We start from the raw sequence: 27,644 nt of genomic DNA, 5'->3' as shown, positions 1-27,644 counted from the left end.
AGCACATTAGCAGGACATAATGCTGACAACAGGAATCCAGGAAATCCAACACCTCTTACAAGCGAGTCTATTACAGCTTCATTAATTAGCCAACACAAGCTTTCAAATTATATGCGCAACGCAATAAACAACACGGGACTGAGAATGAGCTAAATATATAACTGAGACTATGTTCATGTGAACATATATATTCAGTCAAATCAGTTCAATACTTATCCTTCCCATTCTGTAACATCATCAGCCATCTACCGTAGTGCTATCTTATTTAGTTATTTATTTATAAATACAATTATGTTTATTTTGGTTTTGTTGAAAACAAAAGTAGTTTATTTATTTGCCTTATGGTATGTTTGAAATATGCCACTGTTGATTAAATGAAATAAACAATAAACGTTTCATTATTATTATTATTATTATTATTATTATTATTATTATTATTACATTTGTTAATAACTAAACTGGATTTATTTCCCTTAACTTTTAAGTAAAAGTATAAGCTTGCGCATTTGTATCTTTTCTTCTTGGACTAGAATGTATCTCTTTTAATCAATTCGTTAGTAAGACCCGACAGCATCTTTTGAGTTGATTAAACACAACAACACTTACCATTTTTTACAGCTGTTTTGGATTGGGCGTTCTTCAAATGCAAATGACTTCATTGTACTTTTGCTTTCTTACCAATTACCAATAACGATTGGTAGGCAGAACAACAAGTTCATGACGGCTCATCTTACTTATGTTTTCCTTTTTGGAAGTTCAGTGGTAACAGTTTCTGTTTTTTTAAACTATCAATGAGGTACTACTAGTGCTCCTCCCCTAAAACCCAAGAGGGGGGAGAGAAGCTTTAATCAGATAAGTGAAAAGAAGGCGATTGCAGGAAGGTTTAGGGTTATGTAGACTGCTGCCATGGTCTGAGCGAGACGCATAAGCAGCGTCTGGAACCCCCAGTCAGCCAGGAACAGAACCAGGAATTACAGACAAACATCGGAGTTATGTGGGCTCAAGACTTTTTTTTTTCCTGCTGTATACGCTTTGACATCGGTATCAAGGAGAACTGGAACCAGCTGCACGGATCACGGAAAACTATCTTTATGAAAAGCAGTACAGATTAAGTAGACAAAAAGTCACATAGACGTGCACACACTAAGAGAGAGAGAGAGAGAGAGAGAGAGAGAGAAGAGAGAGAGAGAGAGAGAGAGAGAGAGAGAGAGAGAGAGAGAGAGAGAGAGAGAGAGTGTTTAGGGTTAGGCAACTTTCATTCACAAACGGCTTGTACTTCATCCAAGGGGTTCCATATATATATATATATATCTATATATATATATATATATATATATATATATATATATATATATATATCAGCCCTTGAACACTTTAGGTCAGAAACCACTTAGTAGTCAGGCTACTCTCACCGATCTGTTAAGACAGAAGTCTGAAAGATCTAAACGCTTCTAATTCAATTTTGACTCAGACTGAAGCTCATGTATGACCTGTATACTGTTTTACTCCAAGCTTTTACAACCGTGAATTATCAGATACTGGGATCACAACAGCGGTTTCACTGGGATACAGAGCGATCGGACGTTATTGAAAACGAAGTAGAGTGAAAGTAGTGAATAACAATTATGAGCAAAGTTTAGTATTAGTATGAAACCATATGCTCTCATCGTGTTCAATTTATAACTTGGTTAAGAAGCAGGTCTGTGACATTAAAAACACGCTGTGGAAGGGAGAAAACAAATTCACACGCTGAGGACGACAGAAAACATTTTCACTGAACGGAGCATGTGAGCGACAGCCGTCCCCATCACCGGTCAAAATTTAACAAAACCTCAGACAGATAGTTCTACATTATCATCTGCTAACTCCGTCAGCATGGCGAACACAAACCCTAGAAGGTTTAGATTATTATGCCTCAAACCTTAAAAAAGGCATACAAATACACTGTATTTTTTCTCCTGGAGGACTGTCAGTCAGTTACTGAAAACTAGGCTATTGATATTTTACCCGGACTTACCATGCTGTTCACTTGGGGTGCATTTATCCAAGCATTCCTAATTTTGCTGGTCAGGGCAAATAGGAAAAGCCTAAGAGGCGCTACAAACTGTGAACTTAACAAGAAAGTAAGTACAGATTATTATTATTATTATTATTATTATTATTATTATTATTATTATTATTATTATTATTTTTATTTAAAAAATTAAATTTCGTTTACTGTTGTTAAAATTTTAGATGAAAGCTATGTACTTTGTTTACAATCTCCACTGTTACTTCTTGCACCATCTTGTTTAATGTTAACGTTTTTTCCGGCAAGTTTACATTCAGATGCCCTGTGTTTGACGTTTTGGTTGAGTGAACATTTCAACTTGTCTGTTCTTTTAATAGCTTCACTGAAATTCCGAGGTTTAACATATACAGGCTAATTTGTTTTTAAATGCTCCTGCGGCTTCTTGTGTTTTTATTACTTTTATTATCCCTTCTTGAAAGCAGTACTTTGAACTGTTGTCCTTCAGCGTGAAATCTAGGAATTCAGTAGCAATGCATACGATAAGGGCCAGTTATATAGTCAAACTTTCTTTTTTTTTTTTTTAAACAATAACAAACAACTCACATGTTTAATTATGATGACTCAAATGTGTCCCCAAACTGTTACTACAGTACTAGTTATGGTTTTACTTTATCTAGGGATATTTGCTGTTGTTGCTTTTGTTAGAAACTTGGGGGGACGAAGGGAGGTCGGGGGGGGGGGGGGGGGGGGGGGGGTGGGGACCAAACAAGTAATGTAATCTAATTGTTCGGCGCAGGTAAATAGTTCATTAATTTAATCACGTCAGCAGTTTCATATTGAACTGTTATCATTTGACGACGTGAATAGCGTTTGATTTTGCACTGGTATATAAATGTATCTTTTGTAAAACTTGATGGTATAAACCTATGAATGCCGGTTAATTGTCCAGAACATACAGACGAAGTACAGTGCCCTACCAACTATAACTGAAACAAAACACGCTCTTGTACATCAGGACATACTTGCAATACTTTAAACAACGATTACTTAGAACAAACGTTTTTTTCTTGGAAACTGTCATATCAAACGCGGTATCTGTTTGCCTTCGCTAGTTCCTGAGCCGCCAGGTTTTCTGGCATGCAGAAAGTTGATGGGTTTTTGAATGTTAGCAAATGACACCCTGTTAAAATTAGTAAACAGACCGGAGTGCGCAGGGTCTGCCGTTTTTTTTTCCTTTTCTTCTCTGTTTACCTTTCTTCTGCTCTCACCCCATTGCCAATCACATACATCACTTCTTACACACCCCTCACAAATCTGCCTCTTGAGCGTTGATCGATTAAATTCTGGCATTCACTAAATTTTGACTGCCTAGAAATCCAGAATGAAGGTCATCTGCTCATTTATATTTAACCATGCACACAATGAATTACAATAAAGCAAAACTAAACAAAAAAAAAAATCTCAGGGAAGTTCTGAAACATTTGTACGCAGCAGTTAAAATCCAAAATGTATTTTGCAATGTTTGTTTTTCCCACTATTTCCAAAGGAAGAAATGTCCTTTTTCTGGTGACTGTCTCCTATAGTCACATAATTTATTTTGAATAAAGCTATAGAAAGGGTTTTTATTCTATTTTAAATGGATGTAAAGATACTGTCAGGATGTAAAGATCCTCTCAGCCCTTCTTAATTTATGCCTAAGCAGAAGAACAGAGATTCCCACTATGTTATTATGAGTCTTATCTTTACAAATAAGGCAATAAAGAATACTAGTGTATTATTAAACCATTTGTCTTCTAAATTGGGAACATATAACATGTTTCTGCATTTTTATGGATTCAAAAACAAAAAACACATTCATAGTATGAGCTTGGATGAAGTAAGGTAGCTGAGGAAACACATTTTATTGCACAAAAGCTTTGTTTTTAGGAAATGCACAATGTTACTCATATAGAACTAAATGCAACATGATCTCACTGAGATCCTCACCCCTGTTGTTAAATGAAACTAATAGTTTTCTCTTTTCTCCTCTGCTAGCAAACTGAATTAAACTCATTCTTGTGGACCATCAAGAGAGACCCTCCATCCTACTTCTTTGGCACTATCCATGTCCCCTACACTCGCGTTTGGGACTTTATCCCTGATAACTCCAAGAAAGCCTTTCAGGAGAGCAACATTGTGTACTTTGAGCTGGACTTGACAGATCCCTACACCATCTCAGCCCTGACCAGCTGCCAGATGCTGCCACACGGCGAGAACCTACAGGACGTATTGCCCAGGGACATTTACAGAAGGCTCAAGCGCCACCTGGAGTATGTCAAGCTCATGATGCCTTCCTGGATGACCCCTGACCAACGGGGTAAGGGGCTGTATGCAGACTACTTATTCAATGCCATTGCTGGGAACTGGGAAAGAAAGAGACCGGTTTGGGTCATGCTAATGGTGAACTCTCTGACAGAGGCGGATATTAAGACCAGGGGAGTGCCTGTTCTGGACCTTTACTTGGCCCAGGAGGCCGAGCGCATGAGAAAGAAAACTGGCGCTGTCGAGAAAGTGGAGGAGCAGTGCCATCCACTGAACGGACTCAACTTCTCTCAGGTAAGTACAGCCTTTTGCAGCAAAGGTTGGTTAGGTAGACATAATGACAGATTGTAAAAAAAAAAAAAAAATTCCCCCCCCCCCCCCCCCCCCCCTTCATTTATAACATTTAATTAGAGGTCCAAAGCTGTAGTGTGTAAGATATACCAAACTCAGGATTACAGCATGTAAGTTCATTAACTTGAATGTTTAGTTTAAAGCTGTGCACCAAGAAGAGGCCTGAGGCCAAATCAATTGCTTATTTCAGGGAGTAGACATTCAGTAGCTCATAGCAAACAATTGGATTTGATGGGCTCTTATGACTAGTTTAAGTCAATTAGGCCCACTCACCTTTAGCTAAGTTATGTGGATGTTTGTGTTAATTTACATGTAGTTTACCAGTATGGCATACTTGACTAGTTATTGTTTGAAAGGTTGTCACATACGGCATGCATATGATTTCGTTGCTCAGCTATATTTAAGTCTAGTGTACCTTATTGTAACGAAGTAACAGACCTAAGAAACGTATACTGAGTTTGTTTGCACGGCATAGTCTTTTGAAGTTCTAGCTAAATCTAGATAAACCATCACTCATTGCAGAATGGAATGTGGAGTGTATTGGTAACTATAATAACAAAAGAGTCTATAACTTAAGATCATTTTTTAAAACCTCAAGGCTTGTTTACAAAAACATTTTTGAGATGGCATCTTTGGAACCAGCAGTAGTAGGAATGTATCTTTTCATAATGAACAAGAGCAGATGTGGAGTGAGTCAGCTGAACAAGTGGTTTTGTGACTTTCTTGTTAATTCTTGGAATAAATGTCAATTATTAAATTTTCAAAAAAGTTTACTAAATTCCCTCTTCTTCTTTTTTACATGAAAACTAGGAGATTATCTACGTAAAAGTCTGGCAATTATGTCTTTCAGAGCTGATGTTTTCACTAAGAACCTGTTGAGTTTTAGGAATTTGCACTAACACCTTGTCGGAACTAAAGGGATTATACAGAAATTACATGTAACAGTCGAAAACAGACAACCGTTTGTTTCATAAACATAAATTGTGCATTTCCAAATATAAACTAAATTCACCTACCAGTTATTGTTAACTTTTTATCTTTGACGTGTAAAAGCACCACAATTATGCATTATCATTGTCAGCAATAGCTATTTCAATTCTTTTAAACTGTCTCCTTTAGGTGTTTCAGAAACGTAAACAGTAACCCCTGATTTCCGGTATGTTAGGTGTTTAGACTTCAAAGATTGAAACCTTTCTTAAAAATGACATCGTCAAATGTCTGTAAGCACTAAGAAACTAAGGGCTGTTGGTAGGGATTTCTAAAGATATTTGTTTATCTCATGAGTAAATTAAATAATGTTTTCTTTCATAAATGTGTTTTTACAAATTAGTTTGGCATTCATGAAACATGCCCTAACTATTGCTAAGTAAGTCAACAGTCTAGAAATCATATAATACAATATCAAACCGAATTAAATTAATTAAAAAAAAAAAAAAAAAACAAAAAAAAAATGAATAGGACCCATAGTGGTTAAAATTAGTAATTTCTGTAACTGCCTCATACTGTCTTCTATGTGATTGTAAGAAGGGGTAATATAAGGGTTAATTGTAACAAACTAGTACATTTCTCATACTTTTTCTTAAGCTGCTGCTATATTTTGATTTGTATGCCTGGGCTTCCTGTTCTTACCAGAGAGACAGCTGGGGCTTGTCCAGTGACACAGTCTGACAAAAGATAAAACTTCTTGTACCATGAGTTTACACTAAGTTAAAAGTAACCACAGATATAAACAACATGGTAGCCATGTTTTTAGATTATTTTGGTTTGATGCCTTGGATGTTTAAGTAATCACTATGATATGTGGTCTCTCTTGGTCGTGAGTGGATTTCCTTTCTTGCACTGTGTGTGTTTAACATGAATTGATTGTATCTCTTGTTTTAGTTGAATAGACAGCTTCCCCCACCCTCTTTTTCTCACTGTGATTCCATCAGTATGGCGTTCTGCACCAGCTATAGCGAGCATGCTGATCAAGAAAACAATTGATTGATCTGGCAATCACTTCTGCCTACATTGGATTACAACACTGCACCCTGGTTATATAGCCATTAGCGAGGTGCAAATGTATTCATTTATACACCTGCCCCCTGTGTCTTAAAGGTATTTTAATTTATATTTCCCATTTGGTCTCCTGTCAGATTACATAGATATTTCCAATTTAGCTGAAGGGATTACTACAGAAATAGGGTGTATCATGTAAACAGTTTATGCTTAAACACCCATCAGTAAAGTTGTTTCAGCAATGCGTGTTTCAGGAATGCATGCCACTTCCTATTATTTCAAATTTTTTTATTAGAAAAATTAGTCCTAAATGGTTTCATCTAAGTCTGTGGTTTCTGTTTTTTCTGGGTCTATGAGCAAATCTGACTTGGTTTTCTATCAGCTTCCATTCTACTGTTGTGAAAGTGTGCACTGTGCAATACAGAAATTGTATGGCAAACAGTAGCATGAGCTTTATCGGGTTTTGTCACTTGCACCCCCTGATATGAATCTTTTATATGCAAAAATATTTTTTCACAAACTGACCAGAATTCTAAAAATCTCAAATGGTTAAAACCAAAGCATGTAAAAGTCGGCACTAGATGTATATTCACTGATAAGCAAGAAGTTTTGAAGCCTCCTTGATTTCCCTCTCATTATTATATATATATATATATATATATATATATATAATCTCTATCTCTCTCTCTCTCTCTCTCTCTCTCTCTCTCTCTCTCTCTCTCTCTCTCTATATATATATATATATATATATATATATATATATATATATATATATATATATATATATATATATATCTATATATAGTTATTTATTTATTTTTATTGCATAAAGCCATGATAATGATAACTGGTCGAGTTTACTGTACTCTTGCTCACATCATTGCCGGTGGATAGAGGAACCCTTTGAGATATTCTAAAATGACCCGCATCACTTGAAGTTTTGACCGACACTGATCTAAATCATAAGGCAAAGACATGTACCCCCACAAAAAAAAAAAAAAACAGAAACGAAGCCATTCTTCCAACAATCATATTTCAGTGGCTCTGTGTTAATACAATAATAAACATAATCTAGAAATATAATATCTAGTTTCATCACAGGGCCAAATCTACAAAGCAAAGTTTACACCAGCTTTGGCTTAGAGGGCACAGCTTAGCCGACCTAGACTACATGGGAACCCTTGAAATATGAATCACAACTACAAAAAACAAGCAGGCGGTTGCATATACAGGTGAGGAATCGGCACCACTCATTATATTTAAACAATCTGGGAAAATTTAAGTCTATTACTAAAACTCATTTCATTGGTTCAAATATTTCATTCTCAAAAAATGAGTCAATGTTTGGCTTTTTATTGAAAACCACAGCAAATTATAGATTGAATGCAGTGCCAAAAGTACTTACAGTAGTGACAATATGCCAGTCAAGGAAGATCACAGAGATCAGTTATTGCATGGAAAACATCTTTAATGACTGTCTTAAGATGTTAAATGTATGGAGTTCATCTGTGTTAGATATTATTATTATTATTATTATTATTATTATTATTATGTAAAAAAATATGATATATGTAATTACAAAACTGTTAACTACAGACAGTAATGTAGTCAGTGTAATAGCCCAGCACTGTGTTAAAAGGATTATTATGGGTACAAATCAGATAAGGTGACACTGCTTCGGTAAACTGAACAAGCGTTTGCTGTGTTTCTGAGAGTACAGCAGTAGTGAATTTTCCTTCCCCACTAGCAGTGACTGCACGGATGTTCTCAGCCTGAGAGGCGTCCAGCTTTTTCTGCCACATTTAGATAGCTGACCACATTAAAACAGCTTTCCCACCCTTTGCTTTTGTTTTGGGATGTAGTTTCTGTATTAAAAAGTGTCCATGAAGGTTTCAACTTTAAAAGCCCAGGTTGTTGTCTGTCAGCTTCAAATATGTTGTGTTTCACATTTCACATGTTCAAAAACATCATCGCAAAAATAAATACATAAATAAATAAATTATAGGCTGTGTGAAGATTTGATCATTCCACTATCTGGAAAAGCTGCTAGTTGGTCATGTATATAGACTTACGTTAATTTTTCTCACCCATTCGTTTTAATAACAGTCCCGACCCAGGGGACTTTTTCGACCTGAAAAAGAAACAAGGACCAGGGGTCACAAATTGAGATTAGACAAAGAGGCATTCAGAATAGAAACTACGAGGCACTTTTTTACACAGAGAATTGTGAGGGTCTGGAACCAACTCCCCAATAATGTTGTTGAAGCTGACACTCTGGGATCCTTCAAGAAGCTGCTTGATGAGATTCTGGGATCAATAAGCTAGTAACAACCAAAGGAGCAAGATGGGCCAAATGGACTCCTCTCATTTGTAAATATTCTTATGTTCTAATATTTCTGTTCAGCTTATACAGACTCAGAAATAGTATTAGGAGCAAACCTTGTTAACTCAGAGTGTGGCAAACAGGTTTCAATAAGGGAAAGCAAATGTCTCTAATTTCCAACAACCTTTGGGGGATGTAAACAAACTTACCCTACTTTTGTATGAGCAGGGTCTTGCACAGAAAGACGTAAGAATGTACAATGCATTTTAATGTTAACATGAACATGATTGTGGGAACTGAAGCTTTAAGACGGTATAAAAACTAAGAAATGTAATTAAAAAAATGCATATTGGAAAGCTGTCAAGAAGAATGATGGTAAACAGATGTACAGTTCAGAAATGGGCAATAGGTATTTAGATACAAAAAAAAAAAATTGCTTAGCACTACATGTTGGCAGCCATGTAAATGTAGTTTTCATAAAACACACATAACGTAGTTCTCACATATGTTATATCTTGATAAAATCCATGTTTTGGTAGCAAAAAAACTTAATATAATTCACACTTACCACAGCCAACATTTATGTGATTTCAGAAAAAAACATTTATGTGATTTGATTTGCACTTGAATGATAACCAATTATACCCCAAACAAACAAAGAGTGCAGAATGTCTCAAGTATAAGTCAAGGTGGAGCGTTGACTCAGGCAGGGGCGAAATTACAGCCATTATTAACATTAGGAAGATAGATTATATTTAAAATTAGGCAATGCAATAAGCACACAGGCACACTAAAGAATCAGTAAGTCATTGCTTGGCGTATTTATATTTATTTATATTGATTTACCGACTGGTGAAATACAATTCAAAGTTGCTGCAGTATGTCCATTGTTTTGTCATTTCAAATATTTTCACAAAACAAACATTAAACTTTAAAGCTACTGTACAGTGTGCAGTGCAAAGGCACATCATGAAAAAACACATTTGTAGGTGACAAACGCAAGAGTACAAGTCGCTGGATTTAAAATATATATATATATATATATAAACACGTGACATTTTTAGTCCACTAAAATAAATGCTTTACATAATACCTCTAAGTAAAAAACTGGAGTGTCCAGTGTGACAACACAATATGAAATAATAAATTAACGTAGCATCCAAAATAGCACTATAGCATTAAATTGTTCAATACAAAAAAAATTAAAAATCCAAAGTATAGATTGTAGCATAACAATAGGAAAGGGTAATCAGTCAGACTGCAGTCTGTATCATCTGAGCTTAAACCTCCAAACTCTTTATCATCTGAACTTTCCTCATTGATGATGCAAGCAATTGTCTCAATCATTAATGCACAGAGCAACAAACTTCTATTCAGTGTTTTCTATTCAAGTATTATTTGTGCATGGTTATTAAAAACTGGAGATGAATGGTGAACATTTTACTTTCAGCTAAAAGTTGGGGTGGGCGATTGTTCAAACCGGGGCGTTGACTTGGCAGAATCTGGTTATTGTTGTACAAAAATGAGAAAGTGGCAGGTTAGGAGAGGGATCTGGATTAATGTGCATATTATAATTGGTGGCACTTTTTTTGCACAGAACGAACACACTGTCTCTTTAAACTGTGTTAATTACATTTCACAGAGATGAAAGCACGTTCACTTCAACCCTATCATGGACAAGGGAAGAGCTGCAGCAGCTAAAAATTGCTTTATTACTGCCATTAGCACATGTGCGAATCAAACAAACTGAACTAGTAGGCAGTCATATTTCACTGTGGGCTACAGCAGAACTATTGAGAAAAAAAGTCCTAAACAATAATGAAATGTATTATATGTTGTGTACCGGTACCTCACATCGATGATCAAAACAGAACATACCTTTTTCACTTCAGTGGATCTGCAAATCGGTATCACAGCGTTGATATGAACATAAAGTTTAGAACTTAAAAGATCAACTCAGTTCTTTAGTTTGACTTGAGTTTGTTGTTTGTGGTAAACTGCCATCAAATGGTTAAACAAATGGTTTACAATTCTTCAGACACTTAGCGCAATTGAACCGCAAAGCAATAAATCTCAGTTTGCCTGCACACATCCATTATACCACGCCCTGGCCTTGACATAACATGATCCATGTGAGTAAAGCTCTTTTCATTAATACGCTGCAATAAGAAACTCTGGGTACTTTCACTGCCCAATGTAAAAATCTGGAGCTTCGATCAACTGACCCTATATCAAAGATAATGCCTCAACTTGAGAAACTTCAACCCTGGGCTGGAGATCAGCATTTTATCCAAATTACTATATTGAGCACCATGTGCTCCATGTGGATTGCATTATGTGGAAACCTGTGGCTTATTTATTAATGCCCAATGGGGAAAATATAGGTCCCTTCCCAAATAGTAATATGATGCAGCAGGTAGAATGTTTCATCAGGGCTAGTAATTCAAGATCCTCTTTCATTACTGATGCCATCTAGAGCATAGCCTGTGGGGATGAAATAAGACACAGACACATTTCGAAGGGTTACAGATCCCGTTGCAATAATATTTAGTTATTATAATGCAATTTGTTTGACTGTGTTTATATTTTAGTTGAATGCAGTCTTAATATATTGTACTTATTTAAATATACTGGAGTAATCCTACATACATACAGTACAGTGGCGGTTTTAAAACAACTCCAGCATGCTGGCCATCACTAGTAAACCCATGAAACAGTCTTTTAAAAGTATTCAATTGCCAATAATTAACATGAGTAAGTTAGATTTTTTCAATTAACATTTATTTATTTATTGATTTATTTATTTGTTTATGTATTGGCCAAAAGCCTTGTTTTTAATAGGCATTAAAGTTAGTTACTTATCTTTAGTGGGAATATTTTACTCAATTGAATCATAATATAAGGAACTATGGATATTGACATTTACAGTACCTCTAAATAATGTATTGGTGCCACTGCATATCAGATACATTTCAGAGTAGGAGAAGATTCAACCTGATGTTTCTAGATGTATAGGAGTCGTGACCAAACTCCCTGACCCTACATAAATTCACATACCACAGATATTGTCTTTCAGACTCTGTCTGTGTGACTGGCGTGATGTCTCTGGAGTCAGTGGACTCTTTACATTCTATGAGTTTCATTGGGTGTTATTTGTTAACAATGTGCTCCGACAAACAACACTTGTAGAAATAACTAAGGAGGTCATAGCTTGGTACTGTAACATTCATTTAGTTAATCACAGCTAATAAAACTTTGGGGTTCAAAAAGCTAATTATTTTACTCACATTTACTTAAACTACATAATTGAGCACATGTGTACATTTACTCAGAATTCACTTATCACAAATACTTATCCACGATGCTATTAACAATTATAGCATGTGATTATAAATTACAAGACTACAGTGCTACCTCATTATAATGCAACCAATTACAGTGCGAAATCGGTTAGAACCCGGTAAGGTCGTGGCTCCCACTTCCTCCATAATAGAATCTGACTCACAATTGGGTTTTATTGTTGTTTTACATTACTGTATTTAAACCCATTTAAGTTGAAACTGGGACACATAATACTTCTAAAGCTTCCGTGCTTGCACTGTATTTTGTTTCTAAAAGTAAAAACAAATTGTCGTTAATGTTACAAAACAAGTATGAAACAGTACAAGTGTGTATAAACGTCCTTGGATTCTGTGTTATTTATTTACAGTTTACAACATTTATTATAAAAAAAATGTTCAATTTAAATAAAACTGGTGTAAACTTTAAACTGGTGGAATAGCAGTTTCTATTATACTGTATATATTGTAATGACCCGGAATTTACATACTGTTACAAGACTGGTCTATGGACCGTGTGTGTGTGTGTGTGTGTGTGTGTGTGTGTGTGTGTGTGTGTGTGTGTGTGGGGAAGTGGTAAGCTTGCCTCAGCCGAGATTGATTGACATCCGGGTAGGCGGGGACATGAAAGCCCACATCAACGCGGACAGAGCTGACATCTCAGACAAGCTGCTGTGTGAATGTGCAAGACTCTTTCTTTGTTTTTGGTGTGGCCCAGGCTGACAGGGGCCAGGAATTAACGCCCAATAAACTGTGGATTCGAGTACATGTAAACTGTCTCCTTCCTTCATTTTCCATCGTTCACTACAATATTAATTTTGCCATGTAAATCATTTCGGGAACAAAAATGCCAATATTCAATATAAGGTGATACACAAATAATGCGGTCTCCAATTATGGACCCCGACAACTGCGTTATAACAGGGTAGCACGGTATTATTACACTTTTACCATTGTCTTTTGCTGTTGCTGCTGTTTATTATCAGTTATAATGGATATAGTCTGTCTGCCTGTCTTTTCAGGTCTGTTTGTCTTTCTGTCTTACTTTTATGTCTGTCTCACCAGTTGTATGTGGTGGTTTCACTTTTGCCATTTATTTGCTGCTATTGTTTATAGTCACTTATAATAAATACCTAAACTAAAGGGTTACCACCGTCTTTACCTGTGAGTGTAATGATTTTAAAAACAAACAATACATTTATTTAAATACACTTAGTTACTTTATTGTTACTGAAAATATTAAGATTGAGTTTTTGAAGTTGTGGAATAAATAACTAACTCATTGAGAGTTGTAATTTCCAGGTTTTAAATGTCATGCCGGATTGAAGGAATAATTGAGTTTCGTCTTTTTTTGAAAGCCAGGTCATAAAAACAGTAGTAGAACTTAAGGACTGAAGTGTAGTTTACAGAATAATAAATATCAGTTTTACATCAACATTTGCACAGAAGGATTTACTCATATGCTAACAGGCTTGTAAAGTTAATCAGCAAGTTCACTCAGCAGACCAGCCAACAAGAATGGGTATGTCTACTGAAAATTGTCCCATAATGTTTCCATGCAAGAACCGTTATTATTATTTATTTATTTATTTATTTATTTATTAGCAGACACTCTTATCCGGGGCAACTTACAGTTATCACAAAATATCACAGTACAGAATATAACATTACAGTTAAGAGAAGTTATAAAGTACAATAAAATCAGTAGAAAATAAGATCAAATTAAAATAAGAGCAAAGTAAAGAATACAGTAAATAATTATATTTAAGAGTGAATTCAACTAAGCAGTTGACTTAAAGTAAAATTATTTGCTTATACGTGCAAAGTCCATTAAGCGCACATAAAGTATGATAAGCCAGAACAATTTCAAACAAGAGCAGTTATATTTTTTATGTTTTGTGAACACGGCATTTGTTTGTGGAATCCTTGCACAAGCAACCTGGTAGCAACTATCCTAATTATAGTTTGTTTTTAATCTGTTGTGAGCCTTTCATTTGGCCATTTTTTTTGACGGATTGTGCAGCTTAGGAAATGCAACTCATGCTGTGAGATTTCTTTACACCGATCAGCACTCCCCCCACAATTAACATGCATTTGTAACAGTTATCAGCAATTACAAGGTCATTGTGTCTTTATTGGCAGATACACATCTTGTCTTGATGTGCTAATACACGATTAACAGAAAAGTGCTAAATGCTGTCTGTCTCTTTCCTATCAATGGACACACACTGGAGGGGATTTTGTCTTGTACTGTGTGGTGGTAAAACAATTTGAATCTTCTCAGGCGAAGACAAACACACATTTTTTCAGAGAGGAATACAACTATAGTAATGATGTATAATTAGGAAGATATAACTAAGTTACATTAAAGAGCAGATAAATTATTATGGTTGTTAAGCATACTTGTGAGGGGAGTTTGTGTTCTGTTACTGCCTCTACTCCAACTGCTTATATAAACCATTTGAGATTCCAGATATATATTTTCAATGTTATGTAACACCGCAATCAAATGGGGCTCATTTTGACCTTTGACCGTTTAGGGTTGCCACCTGGCTCCGTAATCTCGGGACTATGGACTATAAGACAGGCCGGGTTTTTCAACTCACCTCTCTAAATGCAAATTAATTAATTTTATTCAACATGTAAAGTGAGTGTGAATTGTGTGAACTATTGCTAAATACCAAAAGCACACGCCTGCCTGGAGACGGGAATTACATCCTGCGAGGATCGTTTCCATCCGTCAGACCTATACAGCTTGCTGATTTGCTTTTTTGTCTGATTGCGGGACTGTGTGAAGCAGGAACACTTTGATTAAATATAAACTTAACCACAAGATTAAACAATAAAAGAGCGTGGGTGAGTGCAAAGCACTCTATAACGGTGGAATAGCACTATTTTATTTATTTAATTTAGTAGTTTCCAATTATTTTTATTGTTTTCTCCCCAATTTGGTAATGTCCAATTATTTTTAGGCTCAGCTCACCGCTACCACCCCTGCGCTGACTTAGGAGGGGCGAAGACGAACACACGCTGTCCTCCGAAGTGTGTTACCCGCTCGCTTTTTTTTACACACTGCAGACTCGCCATGCAGCCACCCAGAGCTACAGAGTTGGAGGACAATGCAGCTTACAGACAAGCCTGCAAGTGCCTGGCCAGACCACAGGGGTCTCTGGTGCGTGGTGAGCCGAGGACACCCTAACCCTCCCTCCCCCTGGGCGGCGCTCGGCCAATTGTGCGCCGCCCCCTGGGAGCTCCTGTCCTCGGTCAGTAAAAGAATAACCGGAACTCGAACCGGCCATGTCCAGGCTATAGGCTGCATCCTGTGCTCCACACGGAGCAACTTCTTACTGGATGTGCCACGGGAGCCGCGGAATTGCACTATTTTGATAAGGATTTCAAGCAATATAAATGTAATTGTTATGATGCTCTCAAGATAGAATCGCCACCACAGTTAAACAATTAAATACAGTTATTGAAGTCGCTCACACAATTCACACCCACTTTAGCTGTTGATTGAAATTGGTTCATTTGTGGTTTAGAGGTGAGTTAAGACACCTGGCCTTAAAGTGTCTTAAAGTGTCCAAGATTATTGAGCCAGATGGCAACCCTAGTGATATCATATTTTCAAGGTTACATAAATATTGTTCCATCAGAGGTAACATTCCCTTTAAATCCCTTTTTGTTCATAATTAAAACCTTTTTTGTTCTACCTTTTGATCGTATCATAACATATGTACAAAATAAAACACATCCCCTGTATGCTTATCCCCTGTAAAATGACTAGCCTGAAGACTGTTTGACAGGATAGATATTTAACTTTGTCACCTATTCATGATAAATGACTCCAGTGTGAAAGTATAATGTTGCAATGATGAATGGGGAGAAAAACAGGAGCCCCCCCAGACCTGCACTGTCTATCTCAAGTTGTAATTACCTTGTTGATGTGGGACCTCCTCCGCAGCACCATATCAACATCAAGCACTGACACTCAGGCTACAGATGCTTCCCTTGGAAGACATTCTTTTGAGTTAAGCCCATGCCTCTCCTTCACATAACTTTCAGGCCATTTCCACCAACAGAAAGACCTTCTTGGTTAAACACAAAACTATTTTATGTATTAAAGGACCTTGTAGTCCTTTTATTTTACTTCACATATTTGTCAATAAAAACACATGCATATGAGAAAAGCTTATGGTACAGCTGTTTAAAAATGGTCCATTCTTAATGTTTTTTTTTAATTTTTTTTTATGAATTATAGATTGTCTCAGCCAGTTAGTTTCTGAGTAGAACTGCCATTATCCCACCAGTATATGCCTAAAGTAAACTAAAGTAAACATAAGTAAAAAGAAAATGACACCTACAATGAAACCAGCTTTACGATCCAGTACTAATATAATCACAGTTCAATTTTTTTTTTTTTTTTTTTTTTTTTTTTTTTTTTTCAGCTTGGAACTGTAGCCTCGGTCAATATCTTTTAAAAATCAGTCTGGAAGCAAGTCAAAATATTCTCTAAACCAGTAACAGAAAGTCAAATTGTGCTACAGAAATACAATTCAAATACTGATTATTCATGTTTTTGTATTGCATTATTTAAATATTAGTAAAACATGTTGCCTGTGTTTAATCTTTACATAAAAAGGCTCATATTGTAGTAGAATTAAACTCCACAGCTTGTTGGATTGAATTGCTAAGCCTTCCCCTCCATAGTTATATACAGACATTAGAGTCAGAAATGCAGGCTTTTAAATAAGTTCTATGTAATTTGGAGCTGCTAGTCAAAATATTTGAATAATTCTCACCACAAATCTTGCCCCATTATTCAACACTAATCCAAGAAATGTACTCCCGGAGGTTCAAATCAACTTGGCATTCATAAATTAAAAAGAAATTTAAGCCGGGTATTTTGTATTGCATTTACAAGGGCTGTTTTCCATTTGTTTAATGTCACCCATGCCGCTGACATGGGGAAGTGCAGTCATTGAGACTGTAGCCACGGCTGTCACTTTATCTAATGAGTAACAGCCTGTGCGCAAAATAAAAATAGAACTGTTATCAAGTTCATTAATGTTGCTTTGATCAGATTACTTTCCCTTGAACCTCTGTAATGTACCTTTCAGGACTGTGTCAATCCAATAAGAGATCTTGATTCAGCGCTGCAGTGAACCTTGCACAGCCTGATGCCTGCTATTCTTGTGCCCTAGTTTACGTATCCACACATCATTTTTAATCTGTACAGTTATAATTAAAATCTTTCTTTTAAAGTTATTATAATTAAGAATACTATGTATAACCCTTAAAAGTGTACATACCTGTATGCAATAAAACAGTTTTCTGAAAGGAATTAATCTCTTTTATTAAAACTAGGAGGGAGCTGCTTTAGAACAGTAAGTTAATGACTCCTAGTTTCTTTACTGGTATTATACTGTCTAAATTGTTAATTCATTTTAGGAAAAAAAACAAGCCTTTGAACTTTAAAATAGGGTCGGAAAACATAAAAGCTGTGCTTTTTTTTTTTTTTTTAGAAAAACGCTATTCAATTTGAGGGAGTTAAGGTGGTACTATAAATGTTTTTTTTTTTTTTTTTTTTTTTTTTTGTAAAGATAAAAGCAGCGTTCTTCATCGTACCTGGCTGGCAGACTTTTGAGTCTCCAGATGTGATGGTCTGTTGCCTTGAGTGTCAGCCAACCAACTTCTGCCATGCCCCCCAGAGAATGGAGATAAACCAGATACAAATTAAAATAATAATAATACAAAAATAAATAAATAAATAAGCAGGGGTGGCATGTTTAGGTACACCTCTTTGTTATCATTTTCTGTTTTAAAATTTTACAAATTCGTGCAAAGACATCTAGCTTTTGAAGTGTCTTTGTCTGCTGCTGATCAGGATATGCAATCTGATGACCCAGATGTTGATTGAGGCACTTTGGCTTTTTACTTCTTGGCTGACATAAAGTTGGACTTGAATTGTGAATTCAAAGGAGATCGGAAGAGTTTTGTGACAGAACCTTGCATTTCTGTCTGTACAAAAAATAAAAGCTCCACAACATTCAGGGGCCTTGACAATTATCTAAATAATTCTAGCGATTGTCTGACAAAGGTTATGAAAAACAATTAGCTACATTCTGTCATTAGCACAATATTTTTCTGAATGGAAAAAAAAAACCCACCAGTCTAAAACGCATGAGAAACATCTTAATACTTTATTCAAGCCCCTGAATTAAAAGTCTTGGTTGGTAACTTTATTGGGTGCGTTTCTCCTTTCTGAAAAAAAAAAATAAAATACTATAATGATGAATTGGGGTAAATAGCTTTGACTTAACGTGTATGTGGGTTTTTAAAGTGTATTTTTTGATTTTCAAAGTATGTTTTTGAAGTTCTTCTACAATGTTCTCTTGTCTTTTGTAAAACACTTTGAGCCATCCTTGTTTCTAAAAACATATCAGATCAATAAATGTCCCTGTATTGTTAATTTTTTTTTTTTTTTTGCAATGAATTCCACACAATTTTGTGAAACTGCCCCTGTTTTCTGGGTCAGTTAGTGTTTGTCTTTGGAAGACGGTTGGGTGTGGGAGTTGATCCCACAGAAACATTGTCTACCTGACAAGAAGCTCACTGTTCTACATGAAGTTCAAAGCAAATGCATTTCATTTTTTGTGGTTATCAATAGAGTTCGTAAATGGACAACAAGGCATTATATCTTAGTGTGCTCTTAAAAAATAGATCATGCAGATTGTATGTTAAATAGCCACATTCATAGAAGTATGGGGTTCACTTGTAGCTGCATGTGCTGTGTATTGGCTGGCACTGTATAATGCATTTTGAAAATTAGTTATTAGGTGACTATCAGCAGCTACAGGTGCTATGGGACATGAGGTTTACATATAATAGGTTGTCCAGGTTTTTGCCTTTTGAAGAGTTAGTGTGGAGATGTGTTTGGAAATTAATTATATGGATTGTTTGAAATCACCCCTTAACAGCATTATTCTCTTGAAAAAATTAATGAAACGTTAACTAAAATAATAAACCACAGTCAGTTTCAAGTTACTTAAGAGTAACACCAGTAAAGAAATATAACAATAAATAAATGATGATTTAGTGATGAATACTGTAGGCAATGCAGGGTTTCTGTGTTGAGTGTCATACAAAAGCTTTCTTTCTAAAGTATTTTTCCTGTGCTCCATTAAGTGAGAGGATGTGTGCCTTTGCTGGTGTCATTTGCAAGAAAGTTAAAATCTGAAACAGTTGCTGATTAAAATGACATCTGTCGAAACACAAACAAACTTAACAGAAATGGTTTTCCTACAGATTTTTCTCTTCAACTAAATTTTGTTGACCAAACTCCAAATGCTTGAGACCAGAATGTAGCATGTTACTTTCCAGTACTATCAAATGTGGTTCTTTAGTGATAGCAAAAAGCATACCAGAACCACAGAAAAATAATCACAATGCGAGCATTAAATATATTAATAAACACAATTCAGTTGGATACCTAAGGCTTATGTATATGGCTGCAGTGTTAAAAGTAATACCATTTTCAGATAACTGCTTCCAGATAACCCAGCAATGAATGGCTATGTGGTTTTAAGTTTGGAGGAAAGTCGACTGGGTGTGTCAGTTGCCCTTCTCTCGCTATGTTCTGAGGCCAGGAGGCAAACATGTCTCTTGATAACTTGGCCTGTGTTGTTGCTGTACAGACATAAGCTTTAAAAAAACAGCTGGCTCCTTGTTTATTGAAAATAATGTTGCTCAGTTAACTAGTACACAAGCCTTTGTGTATATGAGCAAGATCTGAAACCAGCCTGCATTCCAAAGGTGTAAGTGTCTGCATTCAATATTTCCTCCAAAACGATCATACATTAATTAGACAGGAAAAGTGTTACACAAACTGTGGGCTCAGGTTAAACAATTTAAACAATGTGTTAAATATTGTTGCTACCTGTGATTCGTGGCAGTGAGACATTTATTTAACCTGCACACGCCTGTAGATAAAATAGGAAACATTTTTGGCTACTTGGGTGCTTACTTTAAGTTTTAGTGTAGGAACGCAAGTGTGCCATTTTCAAAATGTACTTACATTAACAGCTTTGTTCCGAGCAGCTGACTATCAACAGCTCTCGAGTCTATAAATCTTTGACCTCACCGCGCTGCTTTAAAATAGGTAGGTCTGTTGCAAATGAATCGGTTTCTAGGTCTGGATAGTAAATCACCATCATGTTAATATACCCTGTCTGTATAGCAGGTATTTCAGATACTCTGGGAAAATAACACACTGAATGATTATAATGTATAATGGCAATGAAGGATCTGCTCTGGTGTCTTAGCTGTTGCCTGAGGTCCTGAACACAAGGCATAGCATTTTACAGAACTTGATGAATGATTTTGTTCCATCAAATTATAGATTTCCTTTTTTAGTTTTGCAAAGATGACAGTGCACAGCGTCAGAAAGTGTGTGGCTGTGTAGTTCCTCATGAAGACATTGAAGCAGATGCGCAGGAATTTGAAACATGTCAGCTGTTACAATAGGTGAAAAATAGGAAATTGCAAGATTTTGCAGTATTCATTTGTTTACCAGGTTTCATGTGCTTGTAAAAATCCTTTGCTAACTTAACAGGAGCAATTTTGCTGTTGAATAGTTGAAAAAGCAACCCAGTGACTTGCAGCCACACTAAGGTGAATGAACCTTCTAGTGAAATTGAATGAAGAGAGTATTGTAGCTAAGGGTTGAGGCTTTAACTGCATTTACACAGTTCAAATACTTCCAGTATGTTTGGTCAGATATGGCAAAATGAATAGTGAGGAGAACGTGAATAGGAAATGTCATATACAATTATTCTGAACAGGCAACATCAAGTATAATAGGTAAGTAAAAATCAAACAAGTGTAGGCAAATGTTTCAGACAGTGCATTCCTCATAAGTTTTACCTGGAAAGTGACACTTCTTGTGAAATGTTGTAATAACTTCAGATCCAAAGGTTGAATTTTGTTTAAAAAAACAAGAAGACATTCCAGACGTAGAAACAATTTTGTTTGTTTTTCCCAACTTGTAAACCATTCTTTGTTCGTTTTTTTTTTTTTTTCACATTTGTTGGACGCAACCTTCTCGCTGGGTGAATTGCACAACTCATCAGGCTTAAAGAAGCTGTCAGTTTAAATGCTCCTGCCCTTTTTTGATGCTGATTTATCCCGACATACTAAATATTTCATGGGGGCTGGAGGCCAAGGTAAACTCAGCCCTCAGGAGTGTTTGTGCAGAGAGTAGGAAGAGATGTGAACTTGATATAATGTTAGGCAGCTCCTCCAAGGCTGATCGGAAGCAGCTGAGGTTAGCTGGTAAGTGGTGAAACCGGAGCAGGAACAAGACATAAACCTTCTGAGCTGCAAGTCCATAACAACCTTTATTTAGCACTTGCCCTCGCCAGAGAACAAACACATTCCTTCTTATTTAAACAAGTGTGTATTCAACCACAGCGCATCTTAACAGACGCCCAGACTACTAGAATGTTTATTTAGCTTCAAGATACTGTGAAAGAAGCTCATTTTACTTTAGTAACATAACAGAACAAATGTCCCTCTTAGTGTGTGGTAGTCTTGACTGATTACTGTTTGAACAGGTCACTTTGGCATGTAGTTTCATTGCATGATACTGCCTGTGAAATATGTGTAATATTCAAACCTCTGTAACTTAGTGTTACCTATCAATAGGAGGATGACCTGCATATGCTATAAAAAGCATTCATATAAAATAGCAAATACTTTTTTCATTACTTTTTTTCTATATTAATTTCCGTAGTGCTTGCTTGGAATTGGTAAAATGGCTTTTGTCTCATTTAGCCACTTTGTGAGGTCACTGCTGTGTAATAATCCTAAATCAGATTTACATCAGTTTTAATACATTGTAGAATATAATTCTGGGAGTTTGAACACCAGGGCTAGGCAATCTAAAACAATGTATAAACTGAATAGTTGAGAAACCTTGTCTGTCGTAAGAGGCTGGATGTTTAACTCTTTGTACCCTACATCTTTATCCCTCAATGACTCAATTAACGACAACCTTCATGGCATATGCACTAACCCACAGTGAATGCTTATTTCTCCTATGCAACTGTTAACTGCTGTTGATTCTCCATAGTTGCATCTTCAATCAGGCGTTTGTAGTCTCCAGGGGAAAAGGGTTAAAATGTCCATAAATCGAGAGTCCTAATCTGCACAAACAGAACATGTTATAGTGTAGGTGGTATTGCTTTGTTTTGTTTTGTAAATCCTTTTGTAAAATCCTTTACAAGAAAAATGTATCAAATCACTCCTACTGTGGTTTCCAACTAAAGGCTTTTTATTAATTGAAATGAACAAATCACAATTCCTTTAAAATTGCATTAAGGAAAATGTTAAGCTTCACAAAGATTGTGATGAGTGCTATTGGGAAATGCGTTAGGGGGTCTATAGAGACCAGACCCAGGAGTGGTTTGAGGTAAGGAAGTCAGTCAGTTAGCTACAGCACAAACGAATAGGGCAGGTCTCCACAGAGCACAACCCCCTCCCTGCACCTCTTCCAGACAGAAGGAAGGTATCTTTCACCACCAAGTGCTGGGTAATTATATCAATAAAAACACAACTCAGTCTTAAATGCTTTAGCCCAAGCAGTGAACGGGGTCCATATTTCCTGCCTGGAGAAGTGCCCTGGCAGATATAATCAGTCAGTTTTTCTATTGTCTCTCAGGCATTTCTTTGTTGATATCTGGCTGTCCTAGGAAATAATTGAAATGAAAGGATGAAGGCCTATATAAGGGCTCAGCCAGTATTACAAATGCACAGTACAAATATGTTATGAGTTAAAATGATAAAAAAACAAATACAGATTTCTATCATTTGAAAGCAATGCATTTACTAAATTTCAATCTGTATAAACACTAGATTGAGTATGATAGCTGTGGAAACCTTGCACAATGATGGCTCATTTTTAAAATGGTTAACTGAAAGCTATGTCTATTTACAAGGTAAGATTCCACAGAAACCCTGACCACTTAAAGTCTTTTGCCTAAAACCCTAATTCAGTACAGTAGTTCAAATATCTGCCACATGTTGGTAATTAAAAGAGAACTTGCAAACATAAAAGTTCTGTTGTGTTTTGTCTTGAGGACTTACTTAAAGTAAGTATGTTTTATTTCAGTTACGATAGCAATATCTTAATTTTTTTTAAACAAAAAACAAAAAACAAACACAAAAAAAAAAACAGTGTTGCTAAAATGTAGTTCAAGACACTGAGGGTTGGGTCTTATTTCAAAGCTAATGGAATGCAAAGGGAATTTCTTTAGAGAGGAATAAACTCGATTTAACTGTACTCAAAACAATATATTCAATAGCTCCTGAAAGTTATTGCTGGTTTTGAAAAGTTATTGCTGGTTTTGCTAACAATTGTTTTATTCCTCTCAGAAAATCTGCCATGCTTCAAAATAGGGCCCACTAATGTTTATGGACTTTTATGAAAAAACTTAGCTTTAAAATTGAATAATATTCAATAAAACAGACATCTTTTTAATCTGTAAATTATGCCAGCTGGCATAATATACCCCATGGTGTGGTCAAAATAGCTCTCTTCCAAACCTAATGACAATAAAATCCTTTTGTCTAACAATGGCCCTGGTGCTGTACCTCTGGAACTCCAGCCTCCTGTTCAGAGTAGATGAGCAAAGTAACTTAATCTCCAAGATTTCGTGTTCTTAGTCCTGACAGATATACCATCAGACTGCCCCTCTATCTCCTGAAAGCAAGAGCAGAGTAGAGCAGAACAGTCTCAGAAGACTACTTGAGCCAAAGTGTGAACCAAAACCTGTTTTACATACACACATAAACATCAAACTCCTGAAATAATAAAGGCATCCGTCTTTCTGCATTTGACTACACACACATATGTATCACAGGATAGGACAAAGATGTCATGGCAGGGTGTGCTGTCATTCTGGGGCATATCCAGTACTCTCCTTGTGACCTTTAAAGGTCTGGTTTTGTGGCAACATCTATAAAAAAGAAACTACACATATTTAAGCAATACTATAAGCCCTTTTAAAGCAAGTTAATGACCAGTTAGTGGGAATCGTTAACTGGTCATTAATCTGCTTTGGTCCAATAAAAAGGTATATAAATACACACCAGCTACATTATAGGTGTTAGCAAGAGGGTGCCATTTATTTGGTACTATGAGCAGAACACATGGTTTACAAAGAGTTTTGTTTACAGTAATATGGTGTTTCCTATTACATTTAAGGTACCTAAGATACATCATTTAGAGGTTTTTAACAAACTGATAAAAGTCTGGTTAAAAAGCGTTGGCCTGCTTTGTGCCTTAGATTTTATATTTTACACAGGGACAAAAAAAACAAAATTAACATTAGAAACATTTTTTGTGTTTTTTTCAGAAAACGCAAACCATGGGTAATATATTATTTTAGGGTTCCTTAACCCTTAGCAATCAATTTATTCAACGCCTGTCAGGCATGTCAGGTCCAATTTTTATTTTCACACTTGCTGTTTATTTTACACGCACTGTTTAAAAGTTTTTTTTTCACAGTAAAACAGGTTTACAAGGCACTGCATATCAAAAGGACACTCAATACTGCATCCAGCCAAGCACCACTCCTAGTTCGTTGTATGTTTCACATACCTCTTCATAGTCATGAATACTGATAAATTCTCTCCTAATCACTTGTTTTATCACCAAACTCCTCAATAATGCGATCCAAGTCATTATTTTATTGCTATAACATCTCAAATAGCTCTGTAAATGTCATCGATATTTTTTGAGCACTGGATCTGGAAGCAGCTATCTTGTTTGCTTATGTCCGTGTTATCTCAGCTCCTATCGGTTTTTCTCAGCTTTTTCTAGAGAAAAAATGACTAGAGACCTGTGCTTGAAGTCTTTTTGTTGATGTTGGACAGGGTCCGACATCGGACTGGAAAGGGAAAATTGTAATGTCGGATCTGGTCCGATACAGGTCTGCAAAGGGTTAAAGTGTTTATGATATGGGTACCAGTTGTGAAAAGAAGCAATACCAAAAAATGAAGCAGCATCGTTTTTATTTATTTATTTATTTATTTATATTAGAAAGTATGCATTTTCAAAGAAATGGTAAAACCAAACCTGTATGGTTTCGGTATCCCTTGGGATGTTGAATCAATCAGAATCTGTCAATCACTGTGCCTCTTTAAAAGCCATACTTTTGCATTTCGGAAGGTCAACTGCCTGTAAATTGCTGGCAGGCATGTAGCAGTCAAACTGTCTAGTACTGTCTTTACAAAGCCTTTGCTGTATGAGTACGGAGAAGCATTAGCTGTTGCAGCTGAAAGAGTAGCTGTACTAGTGGCATCCATTTACCAAGCTGCTAAGTCCGAGGATTTTCTACAGGCAAGTGGGAGTTTTTGGGAGAGGTTGCTGTTTGACGAGAGTAATAATACCTCAGAAAGCTATACTACAAAGACCCAATCAGGTAGGAATTAGGCAGCTTTATAGAAGCCAGCAGTAATTCATATAGCAGTCACTTTCATTTAACCACCACTTGACAATGGATAACTGAGTCCAGGATATATTTAAATGAGTCCACTCTTCAGATTAATGTGCATGTTTACATTTACCTGCTGAATTTCTCCAGCAACTAACATTACACTAGGCTTACCTTTTTGAACTTTAAGAATAAGACTGTGTTGTGAAACTACTGAAGTACGAATTAATATGATGGAGTTAATACTGCTATGATTTAAATTTACACTGTGGTAAATGTAACTGTAAAAAAAATGTGCACATTTTCAATTAGATGATACACTCACAGGCAAAACACCTTAAGTAGAGATATCTTTTCTCTTGTCTCAGTGCAAAGATAGCATCAGGGCAAAGTTTAAGCTGGGAGTTTCCGAGACTGTCAACACAGGTGATGCTGCTCAACTGTCATAATGTATGTACTGACAGGAGCTTGCACACATCCTGACAGGATGGTTGTGACACACACATAGTAGTTGCTATATTTAGAAGCTTTCAGACATGAAGCCTAGATTTTGTATGATAAAACAGTCTGCTTGCTACAAAACTGTTCTGCTGTACCAGGATTATCATTTCATATAAGGGTTCTGCTGTAGCTCATGACTATGTGTGAATGCAGTTCTCAGTACCATGAGCCTCACTGCAGATGTAGAATATCACAGTGACAGGCAAAACAGGCTTACAAAGACTAAACATTCAAATATGCTTGTCATTGTGCCTGTTTTGTATATATATATATAAGAACCAAGCTATGTGAGGTTGAAATACAAAAACATCACCCTCCCTACCCTCCCCCTTCTCCCCTTCAAAAAAAGAGAGTGCTGAATCCAAATGTGTAATCATTGAGCTTATGATCTTCCACTTCACAAACTTCAGTGGAGTTGTGGACATAAACTTCTGAAGGCGTAGGCTCATCTCTGAGAGAAAGTCCAGCTTTTCTCCTTGCCGAAATACCCCCCCCTTCTCAGTTGTATTAACATTACAAAGGGGAATGATTGACTTTCATAGGCAATGAAGCTTTAATTTGAGCCAACTTTGATTTGGGGTTCATGTGCAGGCAAACAGAGGGGACAGTTTACCAATCGTGAAAAGGAGCTCAGGGACTGGGAAAACACATCCAGTGACTCGCAGGATGAAAACAAGAAGGGGGGGAGCAGAGGCAGAAATGTATTTCGTTCGGCTCACTCTCTCTCTCTCTCTCTCTCTCTCTCTCTCTCTCTCTCTCTCTCTCTCTCTCTCTCTCTCTCTCTCTCTCTCTCTCTCTCTCTCTCACTATCTCTCTTTCTTTTTTTCTGTACGAGTGATCCATAAACCCCCCATCATTTAAGGGGCTGAAAGGCCCTGTAAGCAATGGGCTGAGAAAAACCCAGAAGATGAGGCTTGGATTGAACAGATGTGAGGGTTTTTGTTGTTGGGTTTGGAGGCTGGCGGGGTGGCGATAGGCTAATTTGAGTCACATAATGCCGGCCCCCTTTCATATGCAGAGTGGCGCTTTGATCAGAGGTGGATGAAAGTGCTGAGAGTGGAGAGGACGGCAGGGGGTCTTTTGTCCCAAACAAAAAGGCATCTGCTGGGCTCTGCCCCCTTATCCTATGAGGCTGCTCCAACAATGACAGCAAAAGTAAAAGTGTCACCTGACAGCTGAAGAAATCTCAAGGATGAGAAAGGGGCCTGCAGCAATATATATATATATATATATATATATATATATATATATATATATATATATATATATATATACTACTGGAGAGGGGGTTAAAATCGAAAGAGGTCAGTGCGGAAGAGAGAATTTTT

At 36.4% G+C, this 27,644-nt stretch overlaps 1 protein-coding gene across 1 annotated transcript in view; it reads left to right on the top strand.

Annotated features, from left to right (window-relative positions):
- Positions 1-1,474: 1,474 nt before the first annotated feature.
- Positions 1,475-27,644, top strand: part of LOC121303635 (metalloprotease TIKI1-like) — a 70,211-nt gene continuing 44,041 nt past the window's right edge. Inside the window, exons 1-2 of the mRNA XM_041234441.1 lie at positions 1,475-2,123; positions 4,046-4,606. Coding sequence (XP_041090375.1) covers positions 2,019-2,123; positions 4,046-4,606 — 666 coding nt within the window. The 5' untranslated portion in view covers positions 1,475-2,018. The remainder of the gene's footprint in view (positions 2,124-4,045; positions 4,607-27,644) is intronic.

Source organism: Polyodon spathula, chromosome 2 (genome assembly GCF_017654505.1).
Source record: "Polyodon spathula isolate WHYD16114869_AA chromosome 2, ASM1765450v1, whole genome shotgun sequence".
Lineage (NCBI taxonomy): Eukaryota > Metazoa > Chordata > Actinopteri > Acipenseriformes > Polyodontidae > Polyodon > Polyodon spathula.
The sequence above is the reverse complement of the archived record's forward strand: the minus strand, read 5'-3'. Positions and strand labels throughout refer to the sequence as shown.